This window comes from Callithrix jacchus, chromosome 17, assembly GCF_049354715.1.
Source record: "Callithrix jacchus isolate 240 chromosome 17, calJac240_pri, whole genome shotgun sequence".
Classification (NCBI taxonomy): domain Eukaryota; kingdom Metazoa; phylum Chordata; class Mammalia; order Primates; family Cebidae; genus Callithrix; species Callithrix jacchus.
The window spans coordinates 45,945,876-45,972,046 of record NC_133518.1 but is presented as its reverse complement, the minus strand read 5'-3'; the positions used below and the strand labels follow the sequence as shown (position 1 = coordinate 45,972,046).

At 47.3% G+C, this 26,171-nt stretch overlaps 1 protein-coding gene across 5 annotated transcripts in view; it reads left to right on the top strand.

Moving 5' to 3' along the window:
- The window catches only part of MRAS (muscle RAS oncogene homolog), a 57,221-nt gene that overhangs the window by 7,370 nt on the left and 23,680 nt on the right, over positions 1-26,171 (top strand). For 4 of the 5 annotated variants that reach the window (XM_017965805.4, XM_035277936.3, XM_035277937.3 and 1 more), the window contains exon 2: positions 16,996-17,206. The exons of the other annotated variant lie outside the window; for it this stretch is intronic. In XM_017965805.4, coding sequence (XP_017821294.1) covers positions 17,014-17,206 — 193 coding nt within the window. In that variant the 5' untranslated portion in view covers positions 16,996-17,013. The remainder of the gene's footprint in view (positions 1-16,995; positions 17,207-26,171) is intronic. 5 annotated transcript variants of the gene reach the window in all.

Genomic DNA, 26,171 nt, shown 5'->3' with positions numbered 1-26,171 from the left:
AAGATTCAAAAACTTGTGGAAAGGCATCCTTATCCAGGGCAAATTCTTGTCAATCACTATTGAGGACCAAGAAAGTGGGGACCTGTGAGGGACCGCAAGTCCTCTTCATTAAGCGCTGAGTATGTCTTGAAACATTTTCTTTCCCTGAGTTGACCCTAAAGAGTAACACTACTAGGCTGGATGCAGTGGCTCCTACCTGTAATCCTAGTACTTTGAGAGATCAAGGCAGGAGGATCACTTGTGATCAAGAGTTCGAGACCAACCTGCCCAACATGGTGAAACCTCGTCTCTACTAAAAATACAAAAATTAGCTGTGTATGGTGACATGCGCCTGTAGGCCAAGCTACTCCAGAGACTGAGGTAGGAGAATTCCTTCAACCCGGGAGGTGGAGGTTCCAGTGAGCCAAGATCGCGCCACTGTGCTTCAGCCTGGGCGACAGAGAACGACTGTCTCAAAAAATAAAAATAAAAAAGAGTAGGGGTCCAAAGTGGCTCCCGCCGGAGGTCATGGCGCTCGCGAAGGCGAGGTCATCAGTTCAAGGCTAACCTGAGCAACCTCATAAGCTCAAACTGATTGGCAAAAAAAAAAAAAAAAAAAAGAGCAACACCAGATCTTTTTCCCTTGTTCTGATGGAGATGCCACAAAAGTCAGCAAAGGCTGGTGCCAAGAGACCTCAGAAGGCCCAGCTTTACTGGGGCTTATTTTGCAATAGAAGCCATATCAGTGAAGGCAGTTGAACATATTATACAACCAGTGCCTATGCGATTATACAGAAATCTACATATGTGTTATACTTACAGCCATACCTTTTAAAAGACAAGTTTGGGTTTAAAAAGAGACCACTTGGCATACTGTATATAAGGCTGTCCCTAGCATACCAAGTGCACAGATTAAATGTAAAAAAGTATTTGTGGGCATGTGGATCTGTGGGGAGATTGCTAGAGTCGAGTGGCTTCAGGAGACTTCCCCCACCCCTTTAGGAGCTGACCATTTATGAAGGGGTGTTGGTGACAGGTTGTTGTCCCTCAAAAGCATTATGTATTCATTTCAAAGGCAAAATTAATTTTAGTTCAGTTTAGATTTTTTTCCTAATCCTTTAGAATTTTAACATGTCTTCTTGAAAATGCTCCCTTTTTAGAGAACCCAAAAATTCATCTCTTTATATTTTCACTACACTGAAAATGGAGGCTCGAGGAGGAGATGGGCAAAGCTGTCTTTCTTGGCCAACACTGCTCTCACAAGTCTAGCGTGGTCTTCTTTCAATGTCTGCTTTATTATAACCAGAGATGATGGAAGAAGGGTGGGATCATGGTCCCAAAGCCTTGGGGGCATATATTTTTAAAAACCTCTATGAGATAGGGCTTCTCAGCCTTCCCTCCCCACCCACATTCCTCAGGTTGAGGTTCCTAGGGCAGAGCTGGAAGGGCTAGCCCGTCTCACGCTCCCACTGAGGAAGTCCAGTCTGGGAGAGGCCAGGTGCCCTGGTACTCCCAAGCAGTTAAGACCAGCTGGCATCACAGCCTTCCCATCCACCCCCATTCACTGACCCATCCCCCCCAACCCCCCTGCAGTGGACAGCTGCCCGAGTCTACTTATCTGGGGCAGGGTGGGTGTTTCCTGCATGTTTGAGATTTTAGGAGGAAATCAAAATAAAGAAACAAAGCCTTTGTTTTATTTCTGGACTCCCAACTGGGGATGGCTGGAGGGATGGAAAGTGGGGAGCAGGAGGAGCAGTTCACTTGGCACTTCAACAAAATAACTATTCTAATAGAGCATTTAACAGGGACTTTTTCTATTTAGGGTTGGGGTGGGTAAATAGGAAAGATGGGCAGGGCTGGGAGAGCTGCTTTGTGTGGAAGGAGAAGGTGGGGCCTCCCTTGCCCCAAGCAAGGTCTCTGGCAATGCCTGGTGTTCAGGCAGGGAGGGGTCTGAGGCCACCCAGCTGGGCTGCAGAGTTGGCAGCCTGGGGACTCAGGGACTTTCAATTTCTGCCCCACTACTCGTCTGTGTGAGTCTCTGCCTCTGCAGCCTTCTCTTCCATATCTGTAATGGGGGGATGTCCCAGCCACACTCTGTGCCCTTTCTTCTCTAGTTCAGTTACACTGCGTCAGGCTCTCACCTGACATGTGGAAATGGGGACGTGTATCCCCCAGTATTTCTTAATGCTTCCAAAGGATTTTCTCCTCATAGAAATTTTCTGAGGGTATCATTTGCTTTCTTTAAAAATCGCCCAAGTATTGATGAAAACCCTGCCCATGTGCAGTATTCTGAAGATTTCAGGGTATGGACCATGCCCATTGGCCATCTGGCCTCCACTCCACTTGGTCCCACAGGCATACAGTAAGGTTTCTGCACCCCCTAAGCCACTGCTATTGTATATAATAGGCATTCACCAAGGGCCTTTAAGAAGGGGGTTGTCTGCAGCCCAGATCAGGGCAGAAGTTAAAAATGAGTGTCAGACATCCTCCCCTTGCTTGGTCACACCCTTGGAGAACATCTCTGTGGCTGTCTCCTCAAACCTAGTTTACTGCTGCTTTCCAGGGACCAATTTTCCTGGACACTTTTCCCCAGACCTTTTGAAAAACTCCAAATTTCCATTACTTCTGATTGCAGAACAAGGATTACAATCTACTTGGACTAGGCTGTGGGCTGCCCTTGTCAGATGTACAGGGGCCTGGGTGTGGTGGTTCACACATGTAATCCCCCCAACTTTGGGAGGCCGAGGTGGGTGGACCATTTGAGGTCAGGAGTTTGAGACCAGCCTGGCCAACATGATGAAACCCCTTTTCTACTAAAAACTACAAAAATTAGCCAGGCCTGGTGGTGTGTGCCTTAACTACTTGGGATACTGAGCCAGGAGAGTTGCTTGAACCCAGGAGACAGAGGCTGCAGTGAGCCACGATTGTACCACTCTGCACTCCAGCTTGGGTGACAGAGCAAGACTCTGTCTTAAAAAAAAAAAAAAGATATAAAGGGGGCATTAAAGAACTCATCTAAATAAGAATTATGCACTCTAGACCTATACCTTTACCTACAGTAAGAACCAGCAGAAGCTCTGGGATTATTAAGCTGTCATTATTACTAGCCAGACCACGTCAGTTTTCTCCTAATGACCAGGGCAAAGCCAAGTGTTAATTTTTTCCCTTTCCTGGTAGAACATTTTGTAGTATAAGGATTGGAGATGATATAGATTGACAGTATTTACTGAGTACCTTCTCTGTGCCAGACATGTACTGAGCACTGGAGATACTGTGGAGAATAGAACAGAGGGTGGACTCTGCCCACATGGAGATGACGGTTTAGTGGGGAAGACCCATTACATCGTAAATAAGCAATTAAATGCCAGCGCACAAGAAGCTGTCAAGGCCGACAGCTGGGTGCTTTGGGAGACCCTGATAATAATCTCATGTAGTCTGGGGTGCAGTGGGTGTCAGGGGAGTATATGTAAGGTGCTTAGCATGTGGTCAGGGCTTAATAAACGGTCATTATTATGATCATGCCTGGCCACAGGGCCCAGCCTGGTTCCACTGCCAGCTGGTGGCTGCTACCACCCACTAACAATAGTTTTGCACAGAGAGGATTTTCATTAGGCCCAAGTTATACAGCTAGCAGAGGGACTTTCATTCATGACATTTTATAAAAGTGCTATATGTAGAAAGCAGAGGGGTGGAAAGCTCTCCCCAGGCCCCCCAGGCCCCCCAGCCAGTACTGACCTTTGCACAGGCCCTGCCCTGCAGGAGTGGAGCAGCCAGGCTGGTCACTGACGGGGAGAAATGCAGCAGTCATTTAGGACTTGGGGAGGGAGATGTGAAAAGTGGCCTTCTACCTTTCCAGCTGAGTGCGCTTAAAACCCTGGGATTGGAAGGGTCCCTGAGAAGCCATCCCACCCACCTCCAGCTTGGTTCTCCACTCCAAAACTAGGCGGCCAGTCCTCTTTCCTCCAAGCCTGCTTCACAGACCTTTGCAGAGGAAAATCCCACACTTATTGCCATGCCTGACTCGTTTTCGGGAAGTTTCCCTTTTATTTGGCTTCAGTCCATCTCTCTGCAGTCTGGTTACTTTTTAAACATGGAGACTGAATCGCCTCTCCCCACCTCAAGAAAGAACCTAGACCCTGTGTCTTTCTCATTTTGGTGAAGCACAAACATTTTCACGTTCTTCATTAATGATACCTAACATCTTAAATATAAATAATGAAAACAAAGCAAAGCAGCAGCCTTTTTGAATGTGCCTTTTTGGCCTCCACTTCCCTGGGCTCTGACACACTCCTGGGATGGCTGTGTGCCTCTCCCTGCAGAATGCCAGGCTGGCCCATCTCCTACAGGCCAAGTAACCCCTGCCGCTGCTGTCTTTAGTGAGATCATTTCCTTTGATCTCACACCTCCTTGCACCAAAGCCAGGCCAGGCCAAGGCAGTGCGAAGAGTTGTCTGCTTTGGAACGGCCGCACTGCTCAGATGTGTGTTTGCTCAAGAAGGGGTGAGGACAGAGCATTGATTTATTTGGGTTATACACTGTGTAAAACTTTTTCGCGGGTGGTATTTAAAATATTAAAATAGCTGGAAATCTGAGTTTTCGCAGAGACTCTGATTGCTGGCTATCCTTTAAAAATTTAGACTGTCTGGCAGCCTCATGGCAGATAATACCTTGCAGCAGTCAGCTGGTGCGGGGTATCAGTAATCTCCTGTTTGCACAAGCCCCACTACTCCCTGTTGCCTGTGCTACCCCGTTCTGTCATTTATTGACCCATCCTCTGCCGGCATGTGAGTTTGAGATGTCCGTTTGGTTCATGATTCCTTCTTTCTCCTACTGCAGGGTAAAGCAGTTGAGATGGGAGACCAGTCAGGAAGCATCCGGCTCTCAGGTAGCGGCCTGTGAAATGCAGAGGGATGCCTGGCCCTGGCATCTAGGCCTTCCCTTTCCTCTCTGTCACCACCCTGCACTTCTCTTGCGCTTACCAGAGGGGGCTGGTGGAACAATGTAACTCCATGAGATGAGCAGCTCTGGGCTGGGACAGCTAAGGAGTTAAGGGACAACCTTAGCTGTGCTCCGGGGGCCAGGTGTGGGAAGGCATCCCTAGCTCAGAAGGCAGGGCCGGCCAGGGGGCCATGCCCTGGTGCTGGTGGGGCCTCAGTGCTTTGGGAATTTGGACAGCAAGGCAAGACCCCTCATTGCCACTCCTCTTGCTGGGCTGGTACCCACATGTGTCCAGTGGGACCTCTCACATGGTATGTCCTTCACGAGACCTGCCACTGCAGTCCTCTAGGTCCTGTGTGGCCTATGACATAGTGCCCACATCACTTCTGCCCTACTGTCTACCCAAGCCAGACTCCCAGCCAGCCTCCAGTACCACTTGTACGTTTGGAAATGTAGACAGCAGACACATTGGAGCATCTCTGAGCAGAAAGCTATGCCAGGGCTCGGGTGCCCAGAGGTAAAGACAAGGCATGGCCCTCTGTTCCCTGTCCCACTCCAGCAGAGGAATGTGACTGTGAAGTAACATCCAGCTCCTAGAGTTGAGGGCAGATGAGGAGGGGCATGCCGAGCTTTGTGGTCAGAGAGACGGCCTTGGACAAACCAGAGCCTCTCTGACCTTCACGGTCCCCGAAGAGGCTAAACTGACTGTGGTGAAGTGTCTTAAGTCGTCACATGGAATAATGGCTGTGGAGCACTTGTGCTGTCGCCTGCCACCTGGCTGGCATTCTACAGATGGAGGCTCAGTGGCTCAGTGGAAGGAGACCTTGGTGGGTAGAAGAGGGCCTTGGAGGAAGAAATCACTTTCATGGTACCCAAGTGTCAGGTCCCATTCCCTGTGATTAGGACCTGACACTTGGGTACCATCCCTGTCCTTGAGGACACTAGACCAGGGATCAGCAGAGCAGAGGCCGTGCAAGGGGAAGGGGGACTGGGGCAGTTCAAGAAAGGCCTAGACATAGTGCCCACATTACCTCTGCCCTACTGTCTACCCAAGCCAGACTCCCAGCCAGCTGCCAGTACCACTCGTGCGTTTGGAAATGTAGACAAAAGACACACTGGAGCGTCTCTGAGCAGAAAGCTATGCCAGGGCTCCGGGGTGCCCAGAGGTAAAGACAAGGCTTTTACTTGTTGTGGTCAGTGGGGAGAGCTTCAGGTACCCATGGGTGGCGTTCCAGGAGACTCTGTGCTCGGGTTAGTTGGGGAGTGATAATGCTAGAGTGGTGGATGGGACATCGCTGGTGGAGGGTGCTCAGGCCAGGGGCGGGCATGGGCCACAGCGTGGGTGGCCTTAGTAGGCCTTGGCATAGGAAGTGGGTTAAGGGCTGTTCGTGCTGCCAGGGGAGAAAGAGGAAGAGGGTTAAGGGCTGTTCGTGCTGCCAGGGGAGAAAGAGGAAGAGAGTTTGGGGCAGAGAGGTGGGCAAAGGAGCCCATCCTTGGGGAGGTGAGGGAGGTGCTGGCTGAATCCCGTTTGTGCGGGATTGAGTGTGAGCAGTGGGGCAGAGCAGTGAGGAGGTCCGGGGCTCCTTGAGCAGAGGGCACAGTGGAGTCAGAGTGGGGGCTGGGAGTGGGAGGACAGCAGCCTGCCAGGCTCTGGGGAGGCCAAGGATCCTCAGTCTGGGGAACCCCGGAGTGTGCAGAGGCCGGCCCTCCCCGGTGGGGTGACCACCAGCGTGACCTTCCCAATTCCAAGCAGATTCCTATGGAAGGCTGCAGGAGTCCTCCTCCTTCACTTCGGGTGAGACTGCCCCAGCGCTAGGAAAAGATTAATAGACCCCCAGGGACTGAGAACAAGGATTAAAAAATAAAACCACTTCCTACTCTCTTTCCTCAGCTGCCACTCCAAGAAGTTGTGAGCCTGATGCAGCCCTGCCCTCAAGGAGCTCACGCCCTGCCCCTCACCCTGGACTGAGTTCTTTCCCACCCTCCCTGTTGGTTGGTGGGCAGGGGGCACTGTGGGGGGCTGGAGCAGGACCCCAGAGGCCAGGTGGCCAGGTAGCAGGCATTCCTGTGAGCCAGGGAGGCCAGCGGGGCATATTGTTCTGAAAGTTCTGTGGCCCCTTAGACACTGAGGCCCTTACCAACTCCTTGGTTCTGAGAGCCGCTGAGACCCACCAGGCTCAGCGGACAAGCTGGGGGCCGAATGGGTCAGTGTTCTCATTCTGCAGTTGCCAGGCCTAGGTGCCTAATCCCAGCTTCTCCTTTCACTAGCCCATACCCTTGGTAGAATGCCTCTCTCCCCTTGGTAAAATGGGGATAATAACCCTTCCCCACAGCTTTCTGCCTCAGGCCTTTGTGGCTGAACCTGGGTTACCTGTTCCTCCTTGACCCTATTCCCATCCCCTTCCCCTCCTCTGAGGTTCTGGAGCACTTCAAGTTTGTCCTGTGTAATTCATCCACTCTCTGCTGGGCTTTTCCTGCTGGTTAACCTCAGTGTGGTCATCAAAAAGAGTTGCAGGGGCACTGTTTGGTTAGGCACCCATCCAGCAAGCCTTCATTGTGCTCCCTTGTGGACTTGGGGCTCGGGCAAGGTTCAGGGGCCTCCAGTGCATGTGAGGCCCATCATGCTTTATACCCTCTCCTGCCCGGCCCTGCAGCCTTGGACACTTGTTTCTTCACAATGCAATAATTATTAAGCAGTCACTGTGTGCCAGGCACTGTGCATGGTGTAGGGAATGTAAAGATGAAGATCTCTAGTTTCGAGGGAGCCAGCAGTAACCTCCACCCCTGTCACTCTTACCCTCCATACCCATTACCCCTGCCATGCACACATACACTCCACATTCCAGCCACGTCATGTTGCTTGCAGTACCAGTGCCTCCTTGGCTTTTCCTGCCTCCATGCATTATACCTTTGTCGTTTCTATTCTTTACCTGGAACATGCTTGTCCTTATTGTTTACCTGGATAATAGCTACTTTAAGACTCCATTCTGCATCACTTCTACCAGGAAGCCTTCTGCAGCACCCCCAGGCTGGGTGAGATGTCTCCTGCTCCTATGCTCCTGTATTACCCCATATACCATAATCTTCTGCCTGCCTCCCCCGCAAAACACATACTGTGAGCCCCATGGGCTGGGCTGGGTTCAGGCTCATTTATATTGGTATTTGCAGTTCCCAGGACCAAGCACACAGGAGGTGCTCTGAGCATTGACTGGATGTGTGTGATCCCACAGAGCCTGAGCATGCGTGTCTTGAGAGGAGGGTGGCCAACACTGGTTCCTCACCCGGTTTACTCCTCCTGCTCATCCTTCTCTGGGCTCACGTAAAACTGGGACCTTTCTCATGTCATGTGACCTGTTAGAGGATATACCCCCACAAACCACAGGATACCCAGAGTGTGGCTAGGTTCTGTGATGGATAGCTCTTCTGGATTTAGAAATCAGAGGGAGAACTTTGTTTCATGTTGAACTTGCTGGCAGTTTGGTATCTTCCACATTCTCTTCCACACACATTCAGGAGTATGAACAAGCAACTCCTAACTACTTGGAGAAATGCAAAAGAAGGCATCTGAGGAGCTGTCTTGAGGAGCTTCCCTTTCATCCACCATTCATTCAGCAAGTCTTGGAGGACTTGCTGTCCCGGGCATTGCTGTAGGGATTCAGTGGCCGGCTGAGACATGTGTGCGGCCCTCCCAGGCAAAGTCAGGGAGCTGAGCCCCACACACAGATCAGCATGGGAGCCTTCCGAGGAGGGAGTGGTAGGAGGCTGAGCTGTGTTGAGCTGTCACCGATGGAATCTGCCAGTTTGCAAGGCGCTCAAGGAACTCAAGATAGGCTTTTGAGAAGCAGGAGGAGGGACTTGGGATGGACTTCAAAGAAGGATGTTGATGATGGTAACAACTTGATGTCTGTTGAACAGCCACCATGTGCCAGATACTGGGCCAAGCAAATAAATATAGCCTTTCACAGCCACCATGAGGCAAATGCTGCCACTGCCCCTACTTTTACAGAAAGGAAAACCAAGGTCCAGAAAGTAACTCGCCTAGGGCTGCAGGCTGGCTGTGTAGCTCAAGCTCCTTGGCCAGGAATTCCAGTTGAGGGGCCAGTCCTGAGCTGGGCAGGGAGCAGCTTGAGTGTAGGACCACAGGGAGATGGGCCAAGACTGGGGCAGGGACCCATATGGGGGGAAGGGTCTAAACAGAGGTGCTAGAAATAAGGGTTTCAGCTTGGTGCCCCCAGTCTCCTCACTAGTCTTCAGGGTGGAGGGCTACCTGCTAATACCAGATCTATGCCCTGGTCAGCAAGCTTTCCTAGCCTGGATCTAGGGTGCTGGGGTGAGAAGTGTCTATTTTTGATGACTGGTATTTGCCACATGGGCAGTGGTCTGATGCTGGGAGCATTTCAGACTCTGACACCACCTCCCAGCTTACTGCTAACCTCTTCCCAGCACTCCTGGATCAGCTGCCTTCTGCCCTGGCCTGACTCCACACTCATACTCTCCAGCCCCTAGCCAGCAGAGGACGCCTAGCACCATGGGCTGGCAGTGGCTCTGGAACCATACTGTGTGTTTTCAGATTCTGACACTGCCTCTTTCTAGCTGGGTGATCTTCCAAAGTTATTTTACTTCTCCATATCTCAGTTTCTTCAACTGTAAAATCAGAATCTGTACCTCCTAGGGTTATTGTGAAGATTAATCTTCCAACAGCATCGGACACATTGCTTATCTTAAACGTTCCTATTGCTTTTCGCATGATCACTGTTGTAATTATAATTGTCATGGCAGGTGGTTTCTGCACACCTACTCTGAGACTCATAGTGCTGAGTCACAGATGGCTACGCCCTGAGTCCTGTTCGAGAGGCGCCTGTACATTGGTGGGAAAGACCTAGGTATTGACGGTTGCCATGTGAGGAAACGTGTGGTACTTGGGGGCCATGAGTAAGTCCAAGGACAGTGTCCCTCCCTGACTTACTTCAACCTTGGCCTTTGCTTGGATCTCTGGACTTCTGTCTGATCATCCCTGCTCTGCTGACAGAAGTCAGGTATGCTCCTGGCAGAGGAGTTGAGACTGGAAGAAAAGCAGGGATTGGTAGATTAACAAAAAACTTTGGAAATAGAGAGCTCCAGAGATCACCAGGCAGGCTACCCCTAAAGGTCCTGAGCCCTTCCCATGGAAAAGGATGGCCACTAAGTGGGATGTTTTAGAGGGAACCAGAAGGGTAGTGGGTTACATCTGGGGCAGCAAACAGATTTTCTCTCTGGAGCAGTCACTGTGTTCTGCTGCCAAGAGTCCTGTGTTGACAAGGAATGGGACCTTGATCCATCAGTGTTGTCTGCAGGGGCTCTGGGAATGGGGAGGAGCAGCACTCGTGCCACCTACTTGCCATCTAGACTTGATGTTTACAGCATTAAATTACATACACAGTTGTGTGGGTGGTTAAGGCTTAATAATGGAGTGAGCTAAAAAGCACTGGTGGCTTTTTAGAGGAGTTGAGAGGCCCAATGATGGTGCCACACTTGGCTTAGCAAAGATATGAAACAAGGGGCTGGAGCAAAGTCCTGGGGAGCAGAGAATGAAGCCTTAAGGGATGCCAAGTGGCCTAGACCCCTATGGGGTCACATGCCATTTATGCACAGCCTGCAGGTCAGCGCTCTGGCGAAGCTGCCCATTTCTGGGAATTGTGCAGAAGGGAAGGGCAGCTCCTGGAATGTGGAGCCATTTCCTTCACATGGGATGGGTCACTGCCCTCAACGAGTCTTCATCCCTCTGGGTTGGGCACACCCAGACATCATAGAGATGAGATTAGCTTCCCAGGCCTAATTCGGCTCAGTGTGAATGAAAGTCCATTCACTTTCCTAAGAGCTCCGTTAATAAGGAATGTGTCCTCCCCCTCTAGCCTGATTTACCTAAAAAACTTGCCATTTAATTGATGGGGTGAGGGGGACTCTTTAAAAAAATTAGTATAGAAGTACAGAAGCAAAGAGCAGTAAATGTCAAACCTTCAATAAAGTTGGCAGTGTCTCTGGGAGAGCCTCTGGATTGGCCACTGGCCCAGCCTTTGAGAATCTGTGGTCCTAAGGTCAGGGCCAAGGGAAGCAGCAACAGTGATAGAGTGCCCTGTAGGGTAGTGAATTGTGAAGACATTACCCTAAGAAAAGAAAAGCCATGTGATGCAGCCAAAGGAATTTGGGACAGTGCAGCGTGACAGTTCTAACATGCCCTTTGGTATCTAACCAGTCCACAGCAGGTGTCCGCTAAGGGTGGGCGTTGTTGTTGCTATGCAGCTCCTTCTGGGCACCATTTTCCCAGCCAGGACATAGGACACTGTTTTGGAAGTGGTGCTGGGTAGGGTGGAGTGCATGGAGTGGCCAGGGGGCCTGTGGACTTCTTGGCAACATCTGTAGCCGAAGCCATTCATTTGACATGCACTGGTCCCACAAAACAATAGGCACAGTGGATTTAGGCTAACGTTTTGGGAAACGAGCTTTGTAGAAGCCCTAGAACCTGGAAACCTGAGAAGAGGCAAATTTCATGAGGGGTAAGAACCACCCAACCCTACCATTTTGCCATTTTGTGAGGGCTGCTGGGGCCTGCTGCTGTCCTGGGCATTTATATCTGTCACCACATCAGGTCCTCTGGAAGCCCTTCCTTCCCCAGGGCTGTGGATGGGGCAAGGAAATGGTTTAAATCGCCAAAGCCTACCAGCTTGAAGGGAAAGCAGGGGCCCAACGACTTTGTCGACGCATATGCCCTTGCTGAGGGCCCCTCCAAGTTTCCCTCACTGGGGCCTTACAGCTTCCTGGGGCCTGTTCTTCTGTTTTATAGATGGGGAAACTGGGCACCAGGAAGTTAAACTTGCCCGAGGTCACACAGGGAGTCTGTATTGGAGGCTGCTGTGGAACTTAGACTGCGTAGCTGAGTTAAGGCTGTTCTTGGCCTCCCAAGCTGTTCCACTGAGAACCATGGGGCCTTTACACAGACTGTTCCTGGGAGATCTGAGACCCACCCCACAAACTTTGAGATTACTGAGTGAACAGGTTATACTGGGGTGATCAGTCCACCCAGCAACCCACTTCCTAGGGGTGTGAGGCGGCCCCTTTCAGAAGGATGGGTGTGACCCCCTGCTTCTTAGCACAAGGGAGGCCTGTGTGGGTGGAAGTCCGCACTGGGGCAGTGATGAGGGCAGTGTGAGTAGAGACTGAGCTTCCCGTGTGTTGGGCCCGGCCTGGCCCTGTGAGAGGCAAAGGAATGAGAGGGTGTGACTCTTGTCCTCATGTAGCTTACAGTCTGTTTGACATGGTAAATTTAGCATTCAGGGAAACAACTTCAAACCACGCCAGAAGGTTCTACTCATAGGGAAAGAAAGGGAGCAAGAGGCAGACAACAGCCAAATGAACTTATTTTTCCATTTACAGATGCCTGAGGTTTTTGTACACATGTCATTAAAATTATTGAGGAAGCGATATTGCCTTTTAGGCAGTTTTCAGTATGAACAACGGTTTGGGTTGCCATGCAGCCTGTGGCCTGGGCGGGGCCCTGGAAGCAGTGGTTGCTATGGGAACCAGCTCAGCCACCCCCACAGCCAAGTGGCTGCTGTTCCCAAAGTTGGTTTCTGCGTGGATGGGGCTGCCTGGAACCTCAGAGCCATTTCCCATGGAAACAATGGGTGATGTTCCCACACAGGCCTATTTCATCTGGCTGTTAACAGAGCAGAGATGGCAATGAGGCTTCTTGTGCTGAGAGTAGGCTGGGAATCAGAGTTTGTGTGTGTGTGTGTGTGTGTGTGTGTGTGTGTGCGTGCGCGCGCGCGCTCTCTCTCTTCTTAGGAGCAAAGTAAATGAGGTGAGAAAGCAAACCTTTGGGCATCTTCTCAGCGCTTGCCGTATCGCATACGTTTTATTTCATGCTTAGAGCAGTTCTGCAAAGCGTGAGTCTCCAACTAACCCACTTTACTAATGAGATACTGAGGCCCTGGATGGTAATTTGCCCAAGGTTACTCAACTGGTCGATAGGAGAGTATTCAGCACAGAAAATAGTGGGGAAGCTTTAAGGAGAACCCCAAGTCTACCTTATACCACCTTCCCCCTCAAAGGGTCACACCCATCATCCCTAAAAGTGAAGACCCAACATCCTAGAATGATCTCTGAGGTGCTTTGAAGTTCAGAAGGCTGGAAAGGAGAGGGGTGCTGTAAGTAAGCAGTTTGCTCCTTAACCACCAGCCAACCAACTTTTCATTCTGTGGTGACTTTCGTCATAGCCTGTGAGTGGTTTTTTAAAAATCTGTTTCTGTATGAGAGCAGCTTATTCTGTAGAAGTGTGGTTCATGCCTCTTGGCATCTTGACCTCCCCATCTGCAAAGACATCATTTTATCTGGGTTTTTTTCTGGGCGGGCGGCGGGGGGGGTTGCTGGAGAAGTATGCCTATCAAGAGAAGATACAACCTAGCACCTTTAGGAACTGGTGGGGGGGGGGTTCTCTGGACTCATTCTCCAGCCCTGGAAACCCCTTCTTTGTTCCTGGCTCACACTTGATTCCAGAGGGTCCTGGTTGTGTCATTAGTCTGATCTCTTAGTAGAAGGAGAGACACAGTCCCAAACCCTGGCTGAAAGAGTTGTCCCTTAGCTGTCTCCATGGGGAAGCCAGCTCTGTGATGCATAGGTTGTCTGCCCATTATTCAGAAATGCGTATTGAGCTTCGAGTTCATTCAGTAAGCACCTTCCCTGTGCCAAGCTCTGGGAGTACAGAGGAGAACAAGATGCTGTCCCTGCCCTTTTGTGCACAGTAAATGCGTAGAAGATTCTAAGCATCATGGTGGCCTCTGTGGCAGAAACTTCTGGGCTGAAAGTGCAGGTGGAGGCAGTGCCTGCTGCTGACCCATGAAGAGGTATGTGCTCTCCTGGGGGTCTTAGATGTGTGCAGAGGCAAGCAGGTTGGGGTGAGAGTAGAGTGTCAGCGGCTGTGGCACGGGTGTGGCTGGAGAGGTCAGCAGTGGCAGCCTGTGACAGGCACTGAATGTCCTGTGAGGAGGCCTGGACTTTCCTCCTCAGCAGTGAGGGGCACTGAAAGGGTTTTCACCACAAGGGGCCCAGTCTGGTGTTTGTATGAATTGAGTAGTCTAGCCCTGTTCCACAGCATCCAAATTAGAAGGAAACCCCAAGTGGGAAGGGAACCCCAGCTTGGCTCCCTGTGGTCTTTGAAGGTTCAAACTCTGAGAGCAGGGTGCTTTCAAAAGGAGGCCCCCACTGGCTATTTCCTGCCAGATGCCTTGGCAAGCAGAGGACATTTTTTAAGGAGTCCCCAGGTGATTTGTCTGTGGGTGGTCTGAGCACCGACTCAAAGGTTTATTCATGTCCTCCAGCATGTTTACTAGTGTGTTTCTTCTCTTGTTTTCTTTTGAGAAGGAAATAAAGAGAAACTATTTTCCTTTTCAATATCTTCTACCCACTTAGTATTTTTTAGTTATGTCGCTGCCAGCAGAGAATGGAATCTTTAAAAACAGCCAGTTACCAGCAAACACCTTTAACTCACAGCCCAGCTTCCTTGCCCAGGCCAGGGCAGCAGTTGCTGAGGGCCAGTGAGGAGCCAACCCCATGCTCTGCTGCCCTGAGAGGTAAAGGAGAGAGGCCACTGGGCCACCTCCTCCCTCCCCATTTCTGTCATCCTGCAACTCCCTTCTGCCCTCTCCCCTTGGCCTGCCTTCACTGTCGTGGATTTGGCCATGGTGAGCTTGGTTAAGTGAAGCCTCAGCCTGTCCCATGTTGTAGGGAGATGCTGGAACCAGACCCCGGGGCTGCAGCCAGTACCTGGTCCTATCCTGCCCCAAAGGAGCTGACATCCCCACTCGAATGAGAGGAAATCAGGCATTTTCAGGTGGCTTGAACCTTTTCTTTAGTTGGGAGCATTTTAATAGTGTTAAACTTTTCCAGTACACAAACACAATGCATGCTTGTTATAGAAAATTGAAACATTAAGAAAATGAAATACCCTGAAATCTGCCTCAGAGACAACCAACTGCTACATCCCTTGATGCCTGGATCCCCACCTGGCTGTGTAGACTCAGTGGACCTCTTCGTGGAGGGTGGATCAGATGTGCTTACTAGCTGTTTTGTAGCCTGTTTTTGTTTTCATACATAACAATGCACTTTTTCTAGGTTAGTGAGTATCTTCGTTTTAAACGACTGTGTAGTATTCCATTATATGGATACCCTTTGTCTTTAACTTTTCCTGCTAACATGATTTCTATTTTCCCCCATTCTTAACATCTTCCTTCACTTCTCTGATTATCTCCTTAGAATAAATTCTCACATGGGGTAGAGCTGCAGAGAGAGTATGAATCTATGTATGCAAGTGTGTTCTCAGTACAGCCTAGGCAGATTTGCACTTTCACTGCCGTGTAGAAAAGTTGTACTTCCCAACACTTTGGGGAAGTCCTAAATGTCAACATCAGGCTTCAGTAACTACAGAGTGTTATGCCGTGACTCTTGCCCGTAGCCCCATGCAAACCCGTATGGTCACATAACCCACATTTGTGTCTAACCCCCTTTCTGTCAAAATCTAGAATTGAAGACTTTTACAGCTGAAAATAATGATAAAAGTAATCTAATCCAGCCCTTTAAACTCATAGATGAGGAGCCCATGGCTCAGAGAGATCTGTGGCTTTTCCAAGTAGTGGCGGAGCACACAGGGCACCCAGTTCTCTTTGTCCTCCTGGCCTCGCTGCCACCCTCCTGTCTGTGAGACCATCAGTTTCCTGGTCACACGTATGCCATGCCATTTCCCCTCCCAACTTGCACTGGGATTCTTTCTCTTATTCTACACAGAAATAGGATCAAACTTTGCCTCCGTCGATTCAGGGTCCATTTTTGTGCTACCCAGAATCCCCTACCAGGAGGTAGTATTGCTTCTTCCTGGCAGGGTCCACAGTTAGTTAGCAGTTCAGGTTCCTGGTCACAACCCCCAAGTTGTTCTTTAAAGGATCCCCTTATTCACACCTGTGTTTAACATTTGGTGCTGTCAGCCTCCTGGAAACTCGTGGCTTCCATCATGACCACAGATCCTGGTTTCCTTCCTTTCCTCCCTCCTGCCTCTCCTCCTTGTCATGTTGCGACACTATTTACAAAGGTCACTCTTCACTTCTGTTAAGGCCTGATCATTCTTTAGAATCCTGGGCCCACTTCCAGCTGCCTCCTGGTCACCTTAGCTCAGGGTTTCTCAACCTCTGCACTATTGACATTTTAGGATGGATAATTCTTCACTGCGTTGCGGGGGGGACCTGCCCTGTGCATTGTATGATCCCCAGCCTCTGCTGAACAGATGCCAGTGGCACGCACTACATTTTGACAACCAAAAATATCCTAGACATTGCACATATCCCTGGGGAGCAAAGTTCCCTCAGTTGAGAACCACTGCCTTAGCTGGCCTCAACAGCATCAAAACAAAACTTTGACCTGCTCCTACACCACTCTTTCCCAAATAAAATGAGGTTGAACAGAAGCCCTAAGATCCCATTATGATTTTGTGTATAATACAGGGCAAGAAGCAGAGAGAAAGGAGTCAGAATCAGAATTCTGAGACTTGGAAGAGGCCTCAGGATCCCTGAGCTCAGGTGTACTAAGCGATCATGGCCCCCTTTCTAAGCTTAGACACAGCTTCAAATCCTTTTCAGCATAGCAGCCCAGTTAATAAGAGGGGATGTGAAAGATGAACCTTCATGCCAGCCCTGCTTAGACCAACTACCCTTGTATTAACCTGTGCAAGTAGAGTTTAGTGGCCAAAAGCTTCTTTGACATGGCTTCTGGCTGTCCTTGCTAAACAAGACCAGTGGTACTGTGTCCTCAACACCAGGCCTGGCATATAATTGGTGTTGAATAAATGATGGTTGAATAGATCACTTTAACAGTGACTGTCTCTGGGTAGTGAGACCAGAGGTAATGCTTTTATTTTATTTTGTGTTTCTTCATTTTCAAGCCTCTTTATAATTGACAATATTTATTACCTTATAAAGGAGGAAAACACATGAATATTTTCCCCTGAGTTAAAAATAAAAAAGCCCTTCGCCTCATTCTACATGTCTTGCTTCCGCAGGTCTGACCTACAAGAAACATGGCAACCAGCGCTGTCCCCAGTGACAACCTCCCCACATACAAGCTGGTGGTGGTGGGGGATGGGGGTGTGGGCAAAAGTGCCCTCACCATCCAGTTTTTCCAGAAGATCTTTGTGCCTGACTATGACCCCACCATTGAAGACTCCTACCTGAAACATACAGAGATTGACAATCAGTGGGCCATCTTGGACGGTGAGACCTGGGTAGCAGCCCTGCATTGGGTGGGACAGTAGATGGAGAGGATCTGGGAAAGTGACAGGTTTCAATGGGGCAAGAGGGTTTCCTTAATGTTGCTGTTATGGGATGGCTGGTATAAAGCCGTGTATCGTCTTCAGGGTGAATTCTGAACAGGGAAGGCCTTTGTAGAGGGCTTGTGAGGTTTCATGGAAACCAAAATATGCATTCAACAAAGAGGGGAGGCTAGAATCATGCCAACTCAGTGATGTCAGGTTTGTTTTTTCTTGCTGATCAGAATCTCTGATTAATAATTAGGATGTCTTTAGCTAATAAAAAAGGGAAAGCAAGTTGTTTCTTAATGAACATAGTTTATTTGGTACTTGTCCTTTTGGGGGAATCTCTTGCATCTGGCATTGTGTTTCCAGCTGAGTGTGAATTAGTCTGGATTACTAGTCCTAAGTGTGGCAGCCAAGCCAGCAGCAACCACAGCATCAGGAAACTAATGAGAAATGCACATTCTCAGGCCCATACTGCTTTGTAAATTCTGAGGGTGGGCCCAACAACCTGTGTTTTAACACACCCTCTAGGAGATGCGGAGGCTAGACAACTGCTGTTCTGGATTCTTACTGATGAGTGTTTTGTATTGCCTAAGTCTTGCTGTTAAACAAAGATCCATTCATCACAGAACGAACATACATATAGGAGGTAAGCTTTGGAAACGGCTAAGATACAATGCCTCTATCAGATAGGTGATTTGTACATGTTTTCTCCCAGTCCGTGGCTTGTTCTACATTCTCTTAATAACTTTCTAAAGACCAGAGTTGCACATTTTGATGAAGTCCAGTTTATCAGTTTGTTCTTTTATGGATTTTGCTTTTTGTATTGCATCTGAACAATCTTTGCCTAACTGAAGGTCACAAAGGTTTTTTCTCCTGTGTTTTCTTCTAGAAGTTTGATGGTTTTTCTTTTACATTTAGGTTTATGATCTATCCTGAGTTAATTTTTGTATATGGTATGAAATATGAAATAAAAGTTCATTTTTGTATATATGGATATACAGTTATTCCAGGACTGCTTGTTGAAAAAATGATCCTTTTCCCACTGAATTGCCTTCATATCTTTGGTGTCAACTTATTGTTTATATTTTCTGTTTCTTCAAGCTATTCATCTGTCTTATCACCAGTACCACACTGTCTTGATAACTGTAGCTATGTAGTAAGTCCTGAAATTGGGTAGTATTAAATCTCCAACTTTGTTCTTTTTCAAAGTTGTTTTGGCTAGTCCAGGTTCTAAGATATTTCTGTGTCAATTTTAGAATCAGTTAAATTCTAAAATTCTAGACTTTGGTTGGGATTGTGTTGAATCTGTAGCTCAGTTTGAGAAGAATTGATATTTTAACAATGTTGAGGCTTCCAACCCATGAACACAGTATCTCTTGCCATTTATTTAGGTCTTCCTTAATTTCTCTTGTTAATTTTATTTGTAGTTTTGAGTGCGTAGTTCCTTTACATGTTTTGTCAGATTTATACCTGCATCTGTATTGATGCTATTGTAAATGATTATTTTTGTTTTTTTATTTCAGTTTTCAATTGTTTGTTGTTAGTACATATAAAAACAATTGGTTTCTGATAGTAATCTTGTAACCTGAAACTCTGCTAAACTCAGTTATGAGTTCTAGTGTCTTTTTTGTAGGTTCTGCTGGATTTTTCTGAATAGACCATAGTGACTGCAAGTAAAGCCAGTTTCACTTCTTTTCCAATATGGATGGCTTTTATTTCTTTTTCTTGCCTTATATCATTGATTGAAATCTCTAGTACCCTTTGAAAAGAAGTAACAAGAACAGACATCCTTGTCTTCTTCTTGATCTTAAGGGGTAAGCATTCAGTCTTTAGCGTTAAGTATGATGTTAATTGCAGGCTTTTTATGGATGGCCTTTATGAGGTCGTGGAAGTTCCTTTTTATTCCTAGTTTGCTGAGAGTTTTTATCAGGAATGGATGTTGGATTTTGTCCAGTGCTTTTTCTGTGTCTACTGAGATAACCATATGGTTTTCCTTTTTTAGTTTGTTAATACATTGATTGTTTTGTTTTTGTGAGAGTCTTGCACTGCCACCCAGGCTGGAGTGCAATGGCATGATCTTAGCTCACTTGCAACCACAAACTCCTGGGCTCAAGAGGTCTTCTTGCATCAGCTTCCCCAGTAGCTAGGACTGCAGACATACACCACTGTGCCCAGCTAATATTGTGTGTGTGTGTGTGTGTGTGTGTGTGTAGATTGGGGGGAAATCTCCCTTTGTTGCTCATGCTGGTCTTGAACTCCTGGCATCAAGCAGTCCTTCCACTTTAGCCTCCCAAAGTGCTGGGATTACAGGTATGAGCTACCACCCATGGTCCTTGATTTTTTTTTCCCTAATATTAAACCAACATTGCATCCCTGTGATAAACCCCACTGGGTCGTGATGTATTATCCTATAATATTATTGGCTTTGATTTGCTAAAATTTTGTTTACAATTCTTATATCTTGTGTGCTTGTGAAATCCTGGTCTATAGTTTTCTTGTAATGTCTCTGCCTAGTTTCGGTTTCAGAGTAATGTTGGTCATACAGAATGAGTTTTATTCAATTTTCTGAAAGAGTTGGAGTTAAACTGGTATTTCTTCCCTAACTGTTTAGTAGAATTCACCAACAAGGCCATCTGGGCCTGGAGTTTTCTTTGTGGGAAGATATTTTTGTATTTGTTTTGAGACAGGGTCTCGCTCTGTAACCCAGGCTGGAGTGCAGTGTCACGATCAAGGCTCACCACAGCCTCGAGCTTCAGGGCTGAAGCAATCCTCCCACATATTTTGTCTGTCTTTTGGTTGTTTCAGCTGAGGACGTAAATCTGGTCCCTGTCTCTCCATCTTGGCCAGAAGCAGAACCAAATCATGACTTCAAAAAAATACAACTTTGTGGCCGAGCACTGTGGCTCACGCCTGTAAGTCCCAACACTGTAGGAGGCTGAGGTAGGTAGATCACTTGAGCTCAGGAGTTTGAGACTAGCCTGGATAATATGGTGAAACCTTGTCTCAACTAAAAATACAAAAATTAGCCACATGTGTTAGTATGTGACTATAGTACCAACTACTCCAGTGGCTGAGGTGGGAGAATCACTTGAGCTCAGGAGGCAGAGCTTGCAGTGAGCCAGGACTGTGCCATCTCACTCCAGCCTGGCAACAGAGTGAGAGCCTGAGAAAAGAAGGAGAGAGAGAGAGAGAGAGAGAGAAGGGAGGGAGGGAGGAAGAAAAGGAAGAAAGAAAGAACTTTGTAAATATATTTTAAAAGCACTGAATTATATACTTTTAAAGGATTAATATCATGGCATGTAGACTATATCTCAGTTTTAAAAAGCACCATCCTCCAAGGGTTTGTCTGCAGCCCTGCGACTTTGAACAATTTGACCAGATACCAATCATCTTCCCATCTTGGGACTTGGCATTTTGTCTTCTCTGCCTAGAACATTCTTTCTGCATAAACACTCACTTCATTTAGGTCTCAACTCAAATGTCACTTTATCTAAGAGGTCTTCCTCGACCAAATGATTGACACTAGTATCCACCCCACCCCTGTCATTTCTGTGCCCAACTCTGTTTTTCTTTATTCTACCTCTTATGGTTGAACATATTTTATCCTTGTTGGTTTGTGTTTTTGTCTCTGCTGACTAAAATATAAATGTCTGAACAGGAATAACTGCATTATTCCTGGCATCTAGAATACTGGTTGGCTCCTAGTAGGTCCTCAGTAAACATTTCTGGAATGACCAAATGAATGAATAAACCTTGAACAATGTATATGTAGCGACAGGATTGATGTGCTAGCTATATTATTTTTTTCTAACTCACGTTACAATAATATGTGTATATAACTATTAAAATTAAAACTTACATTTCCGCACTTTCTAAAATCATGTCATGCATCACCTATTGGAATATGTGGCACACTTTGGGATGTACTGAGTTAAGTAAATGTAAGGAAATTTCTTCACTGCAGGACTTACAAGAACCCTTACTGTGCAAACATATGTTAGAAGCGTATTGATAGGATACATTGTCCTTATGGCTTCCCAAAGGGGTCATTTTTGCAAATGATTCTGAACTATGTTCTGTAGAAAACATTGTGAAACACATTGCATAATGCATGTAAGAAGTAACGCCATGCCTGATACATAGTTGGAACTCAATCAGTATTTCTCTCTGTGGCCATATAAACTTCTCTAACTTTTTTCCTGAGTAACTGTGGATGTTAAATTGGTTTCTGAGGAAAAAAGTTTTCCTTAAGGTTGATGTTTAGGAAGAAATTGTGATAACATTTCTAGCAGGAGCAGCAGGGAGAGGGGAAACATGGCTGTAGCGTTATATTAGAAGCGTGCATTTGCAAAGCCTGTGTTCTGAAGTGCTTGGGCTCTTCATGGCATTACGTTAGAAGCATGAATTTGCTAAGCCTCTAATTCTGCCACCAGAGTCAGGCCCAGTTTAGGCCATTGCCCATCCAGGTGTTCCTAAGGAATAGACACCAGATTCCCAGATTAGATGTTTCTCTACTCCATTAGATTGGCTACTAAGAAAAGAAAGACTTAAAACATTACAATGAAATATTATTTAGTATGACATGTGAAAGAGTGCTTCCTATTTCGAGAACTTAAACCAAAGGCTGGTTGTATTTAGGCTTGAGTGTAATTCTGAGCCTTTCCGGGGCTGAGCTTTTTGGGAGTGGGCTGCAGCCCTTGGATAGCCAGGACTTTTCTCTGGGAATCTGGATCCCAGAGGTCCTGCTCCCCTGAGGCCATGCCATCTTTGGGGAGGTGCTAAGCTTAGGGGTGCCCTTGGTTGCCCTAAACCCACTGAACTCCAGGGGCTCTCAGCTCTGCAGTTTCTCTTCTTCCAAACTCAGAAAGAGTAAAAACGTGGCAGCATAATGACCAGGAGAAGGAAGAGAATGGTAATTTTGGTGACAGGGGTAATTTAATGGGCAGAAACTGTGTGGAAGGCCCATGCTAGGCACATTGCATTTGCTGTCTTTGAATCCTTACAAATGCTACTGTGGTAGTTGCTGCTGTTATTTCTGTTTTATGGATGAAGAAAACAAAGCAAAGTTTCATACAACCAGCAATAGTTTGAGCTACCTGTGGACTCCTATCCACTGTCTGTCTGGTTGTGTAGGGAAATCCTCTCTTGACAGCACAGTGGATCCTTGTGCTTCTGGGTAGTGTAGCTGAAATCCCGGGAAGAAGCGGGTGTGGCTGGACTCTCATGCCTCCCCTGCCCTTCTTACTCCTCACCCAGGGTCCTTCCAAGGGCCAGGTGCTCCGGTTGTGATCTCAATCTCACATCAGAGATTTGCAAGCTGGTTAAGGAAGCCTTCTCTATGGCTTCCACACTGATGATTCTCACAGGCTGCCTGCATTCTTGCAAACCTGTTTTGCGTTTTCTTCCTAGAAGTAGCATTGCCTGTGTCCTCCCAGAACCTAAGAGACAGGGGCTGGCTGGCCTCAGGGGCCAGCAGCCAGGCTCTCCTGTGGCTGTGGGACCCCCAGGCTTTGGAGCAAGCCTGCCCTGAGTTCTTTCCCACAAGGGTTCAGGATCCTTATCTCACTTTACATTGTCAAGGGGCCAACCCTGGGAGCCTCTCTTCCTCCCCGTCTGGTCCCCGCCTCTCCGCTATGGGGTTCACTCCAGCAGCACTATCTCTCCATGCTCTCAGCCCTCTCCTCCCTTCTCTGACTTTGGATCCCCACCTGACCCCGGCTTTCAGCTGTGTGACTTCTCTCACCCCAATCCTCTCGTCATGAATCAGGAAGCCTCAAACCTTAGGCAGAGCCATGCAGTTTTATGTTCGTTTCATTGTGATAAAGTATACATAAGTTACCATCTTAACCATCTCTAAGTGTATAGCGCATTCACTTTGTTCTACAATCATCCCTGCCATTCATCTCCAGAACTTTTTTACCTTCTCAAACTGAAACTCTGCCTATTAAACACTGACATCCCCATTCTCCCTCCTCAGTCCCTGACAACCACAATTCTGCTTGCTTCCTTTTCTTTTATTGATATATCATAGTTATGCATATTTTGAGGGCACTGTAATAATCAAATCCAGGTAATTAGCATATCTGCCACCTCAGACATTCTTTCTTTGTATTGGGAATGTTACAATTCTTCTCTTCTAGCTGTTTTGAAATTTGCAATAAATTATTGTTAACTGTTCTCTATTGTGCTATCAAATACTAGAACTTATTCCTTCTATCTCTCTATTTCTGTACCCATTAACCAACTTCTCTTCATCTACCCACACAGCCTTCCCAGCCTCTGGTGTCAGTCATTCCACTCTACCTCCATGAAATCCCACATATGAGTGAGAATATGCGGTATTTGTCTTTCTGTGCCTGACATTTCACTTACCATAATGACCTCCAGTTCCATCCGTGTTGCTGCAAATGACAGAATTTCTTTTCTCTTTTTTTTTTTTTTTGAGATGGAGTCTCGCTCTTGTCGTGCAGGCTAGAATGCAGTGGCGTGATCTCGGCTCACTGCAACCTCCTGTTCCTGGGTTCAAGCGATTCTCTTGCCTCAGCCTCCCAAGTAGCTGAAATTACAGGCACCCACCATCACGCCCAGATAATTTTTGTATTTTTAGTAGAGATGAGGTTTTACCATGTTGGCCAGGCTGGTCTCCAACTCCTGACCTCAGGTGACCCACCCACCTCAGCCTCCCAAAGTGTTGGGATTACAGGCATGATCCACTGCCCCTGCCTCATTCTTTTTTATGGATAAATAATATTCCATTGTGTATATATGCTACATTTTCTTTATCCATCCATCCATTGAAGGGCACTTATGTTGCTTCTACTCTTGGCTATTGTGAGCAGTGCTGCAGTAAGCATGGGAGTGCAGGTATCACTTCAGTGTACTGATTTCCTTTCCTTTGGGTATATACCCAGCAGTGGGATTGCTGGACCATATGATAGCTCTATTTTTAGTTTTTTGAGTAATCTCTGTGCTATTTTCCATAGTGGCTGTATTAGTTTATATTCCCACCAGCAGTATCCAAACATTCTTTTCTCTGCATCTTCCCTAGCATTTGTTATTTTTTGTCTTTTTGATAATAGCCATTCTTACTGGGGGGAAATGACATCTCACTGTAGTTTTGATTTGCTTTTCTCTGATGATTTGTGATGTTGAGCATTTTTTCATATACCTGCTGTCCATTTGTATGTCTTTTTTTGAGAAATGCCTATTCAGGTCTTTTGCCCTTTAAATCAGATTTTTTTTTTTTTTTTTTTGCTAGTGAGTTGAGTTTATTATATATTTGGGTTATTAATCCTTTATCCTTTAAACACTAACTCCCCATTCTCCCTGATCCTCAGTCCTTGGAACCACCATTCTACTTTCTTTTTCTTTTCTTTTTTTTTTTTTCTGAGATGAAGTCTTATTCTGTTGCCCAGGCTGGAGTGCAGTGGTGCAATCTAGGCTCACTGCAACCTCTGCTTCCCGAGCTCAAGTGATTCTCCTGCGTCAGCCTCCTAAGTAGCTGGGATTACAGGCACACATCACCACACCTGGCTAATTTTTGTATTTTTAGTAGAGATGGGGTTTCACCATGTTGGCCAGGAAGGTCTCAAACTCCTGACCTCAGGTGATTCACCCATCTCGGCCTCCCAAAGTGTAGTGGATTACAGCCACTGCACCTGACTTCTACTTTCTGTCTCCATGAATTTGACTACTCTAGATGCCTCATTTAAGTGCTATGATAAGTGGAATAATATAATATTTGCCCTTTTGTGTGGGTGGCTTATTTTAATTAGCACAATCTATTCAAGGTTCATCCATGTTGCTGCATGTTCTGAATTTCTTTCTTAATTTTTATTTTTATTTTTGAGATGGAGTCTTGCTCTGTTGCCAGGCTGGAGTGCAGTAATGCAATCTTGGCTCACTGCAACTTCCGCCTCCCGGGTTCAAGTGATTCTACTGCCTCAGCCTTCTGAGTAGCTGAGATTTCAGGCATGCACCACCACACCTAGCTAGTTTTTGTATTTTTAATAGAGGCAGGATTTCACCATGTTGGCCAGGATGGTCTCAATCTCTTGACCTCATGATCTGCCCACCCTCGGCCTCCCAAAGTTCTGGGATTACAGGTGTGAGCTACCGTGCCCGGCTGTCTTTCCTTTTTAAAGCCAAATGATATTCCACTGTATGGATGTACCATGTTTTCATTATCTGTTGATCTGCTGATGGACACTTGGGTGATTTCCACCTTTTTGTTGTTATGAATAATGCTGCTGTGAGCATGGTATATAAACATCTGTTCAAGTCCCTGCTTTCCTTCTTTTGTCTTAGAGTTCTTGTGTACCTATTTTTTATGTTGGTTAGGGGTGGAAGGCTGCTAAGCCCCTCACTTTACAATTGTGGAAATTGAGGTACAGATGGAGAGGTCACTAGCCTGGGGTGAGACCTAGCTAGCTGGAGAGCCGGGTCTTCGGCTTCTTGACTCTGCCAAGAATGTCCTCCACCCTGTCCTGCTACCTCCTGCTTTAGCTCAGGCCTTGGGCCCTAGGGTGGGATGCTGACCAGACCCTCTGCCCACTTAAAACGGGGCAGATGTCTCTGGGCCTTCCCACCCACTGGCTCCCAGCGCCCCCCACTGCCCCACTAAGCCAGCCTCTGGAACTTTGTATCTTTCTTGCATCAGTGGAGAACAGCAGTGGGCCCTGAGTCTCCAGACACTGCTTTCCACCTTGGGGCTCTTTGTCCCAGCTCTGCAACCTGTCTGTCTCCCTGTCTCCCTAGCAAGGGCCCAGTGTTTCAAAGAGCAAAAGCCTGGCTCTTCTCTTGCGCCCTCAGAAGCTGGGACATTTCCACCCTGGCTTCTGCCCAAACCTCAGACACAAGTGCTGTTGTCTTCTTAGAGGGGCCTGAACCTGGCTTCTCCCTGCATACTTGAATCCACATTC